Genomic DNA, 2,913 nt, shown 5'->3' on the forward strand with positions numbered 1-2,913 from the left:
CCGCCACTGCCCGTTCAACTGCTCAGCGTAATGGCGGATCCAACGACTTTCGTCTCAAACCTACTACCAGCACCAATGAAGTTTCACCAGACACCGGCGGCGCTGCGTTTAGCGGTTTTACCGTGGACGTACACCCCTGCACCTGCAGCATGGAAGTACGTACCACTCGAATGCCATGGACGGGAAGGCCACTGACCAGCCGCCGCGTTCCTTCTCCCACGGGGGCAAGGGCATCAACTGGGCAAGCGGCCGGCCGAGCAGAGCAGAGCCGGCAACCGGACGAACCTTCCGCGAATCCCAGACCTGTGCGCACGTCCTTGGCACATGCCACGGCCGGATCTCGCCGCGGGCTGGCACTGGCAGACGGGCAGCACGAGCGGGGCAAGCAGCCTGTGCCCCTGTGTGCCTGCCCACCACCAGCCGGCGCCTCACTGTAAAGCAGCGACCGGAGCACGCAGAGGAAAGCAGCGCCAAAAGCTGCACGCGCGCTTTCCCCGCCCGGCACCCGGCACCCGGCTCCCGGCACGGCAGGCACCCCACCCCACCACTTGCCACTTGCCAGGCTAGGCTACTACCCCTTTCGCGGATGCCGCCGGGCTCGGGGTGGACGCGTCCGCGCGTGGGCAAGTAAAGGCGCCCGCGCCGCGCGGCCCCCACCGGCGTGGAAGTACGCGCGGGCAGGCTCCGCTGGATCCAGGGTGCGGCCAGCCGTGTCGTGTCCCAAACCTACCCACATTTTACTCCGCGGACGCGCCATCCTGCCAGCCAGCCGAGCGCCCCCGGAGCCGCCCGGCACTCGCCCGTTGGTTCACCACCTGCTGTCCGTGCCGTGCCCGCGGCTGCCTGCCTGCCTGGCTAGCTGGTTGCCACGGCTAAGGAACCGGCCCCCGGCGCTCCCGTATAAATACCACCCCACTCCATGGCCATCCCAACCCACTCACACACCAATCGAAACTTACACATCTCTCGAGTTCAAGTTCCTCCCTTCCCCCCACACACCACTGTCACTAGCTAGAGATCCGGCAGTCACAGACGCGAGCTAGAGCTGAGAGGAGGAAGATGATGAGGTCAGCCACGCTAGTTGCCTTCATGGCGGTGGCGTGCATGGCGTCCATCGCACACGGCGGCAACTTCTACGAGGACACGGAGATGACGTGGGGGCAAGGGCGAGGCAAGGTGGTGGACGGCGGGCGCGGGCTGGACCTGACCCTGGACAAGACCTCCGGGTCCGGGTTCCAGTCCAAGAAGGAGTACCTCTTCGGCAAGATCGACATGCAGATCAAGCTGGTGCCCGGCAACTCCGCCGGCACCGTCACCACCTTCTACCTCTCCTCCGCCGGCAGCGCGCACGACGAGATCGACTTCGAGTTCCTCGGCAACGTCTCCGGCGAGCCCTACACGCTGCACACCAACGTGTTCACGCGGGGCCAGGGCCAGCGGGAGCAGCAGTTCCGGCTCTGGTTCGACCCGACCAAGGACTTCCACACCTACTCGGTGGTGTGGAACCCGCAGCACGTGATCTTCGCGGTGGACGGCACGCCGATCCGGGACTTCAAGAACCACGAGGCGCGCGGGGTGGCGTTCCCGCGGACGCAGCAGATGCGGCTGTACGCGAGTCTCTGGAACGCCGACGACTGGGCCACGCAGGGCGGGAGAGTCAAGGCGGACTGGACGCAGGCGCCGTTCGTGGCGTCGTTCCGTGGGTTCAGCGCCGATGCATGCGTCTGGGCTAATGGGAAGCAGCAGTGCCCTGTGGGAACCATGGAGACGGCGGCGGCGGGGGGACGGCGCGGAGGCAGCTGGTGGAACCAGCAGCTCAGTGATATGAGCTACCGCCGCATGCGCTGGGTGCAGAGGAAGTTTATGATCTACAACTACTGCACCGACGCCAAGCGGTTCCCGCAGGGCGTGCCCGCCGAGTGCAAGCTGCGGTGAGGATGCGTGTGGTTGGATCGATGGATGAACGAACACGAAGCCCTCGTCGTTCGGCCTCGCCGTGGTGGAAACCAGAGAGATCGGTGCTCTGCTCTGGTCTGGCGAATAATGTTTTGGTTTTTGCCATGGGCGATGGCAATGTAAATGTAGCGCGCATGTCGCATTATTCTTTCATTTGTTTCTGCAACACCGGATGTACAACTGCCAAGTTTTCGAATAGTAGCGATCGAGTTCGTTTCTTTTCAAATCTGTGTGCGCCGTGCTTTCAAACACAATTCATGCATGCGTGTTGTGTGTTCTCTCATCTCCATCTGTGTGCGGGGCCGCTGAGTTACAGACAGCTTGGCGCAGCTGGCTACCCTTGGACACCACGCGGACACGGGCGCACGGACATGACGTCCATGGGGTCATGGACAGGACAGACATGGACACCCTGTAAAACTGGACTCTTGCGTCAGACTAGGGTCCTGGAACCGGAGGAAAGCTTATCCGGATTTGGTTGGTTATTTTATTTTAACCGAGGAAGCAGACATCCATGCGTTGAAGGTTGCCTGCATAATAATCGAGGGAGGGGGCATTCAATTTTTTTTTACCACTCTTGTGAATGATACAGTAACGGCTCCGTTCGGCGATTTTTTTTAACCGGAACAATATTTTTCTTTCACAATAATTTAGTCAGAACAGTATTTTCAATCAGTTTCAGCTAAAATTCTGTCAGCCGAACGAGCCCGTGTGTCCATGGTATCTTAAAAAGTTAATTATTCCATCGAGGGAGACTAGGATTGCGACGGGAGAGGGCCGACATTCATGGTCCCTCTGTACACTGTAGTAGGAGTGTGGAGTAAGCTGATGACTGCTCATGACTCATGAGTGACGACTGACGAGAACGAAGTTACAACGTGGTAGGGCTAATACAATAAACTAGGGGGGTGTTTAGTTCCCCCAATTTCCAGAATTTGGCACTATGCAAAAAGAAGA

The 2,913-nt window shown here is 59.9% G+C and overlaps 1 protein-coding gene across 1 annotated transcript; it reads left to right on the forward strand.

The window, feature by feature from the left end:
* The first annotated feature begins 915 nt into the window (after positions 1–915).
* Positions 916–2,182, forward strand: LOC136528765 (xyloglucan endotransglucosylase/hydrolase protein 22-like). The gene has a single exon (XM_066521748.1). It carries the CDS (start codon positions 1,060–1,062, stop codon positions 1,933–1,935), a length of 876 nt encoding a protein of 291 aa, XP_066377845.1. The 5' UTR covers positions 916–1,059; the 3' UTR covers positions 1,936–2,182.
* The last annotated feature ends 731 nt before the right edge of the window (positions 2,183–2,913 follow it).

Source organism: Miscanthus floridulus, chromosome 19 (genome assembly GCF_019320115.1).
Source record: "Miscanthus floridulus cultivar M001 chromosome 19, ASM1932011v1, whole genome shotgun sequence".
Taxonomy (NCBI): domain Eukaryota; kingdom Viridiplantae; phylum Streptophyta; class Magnoliopsida; order Poales; family Poaceae; genus Miscanthus; species Miscanthus floridulus.

What these genes read in the sequence shown, in the direction of transcription:
- LOC136528765 (XM_066521748.1), top strand. Translation starts at nt 1,060, where the DNA reads ATGATGAGGTCAGCCACGCTAGTTGCCTTCATGGCGGTGGCGTGCATG.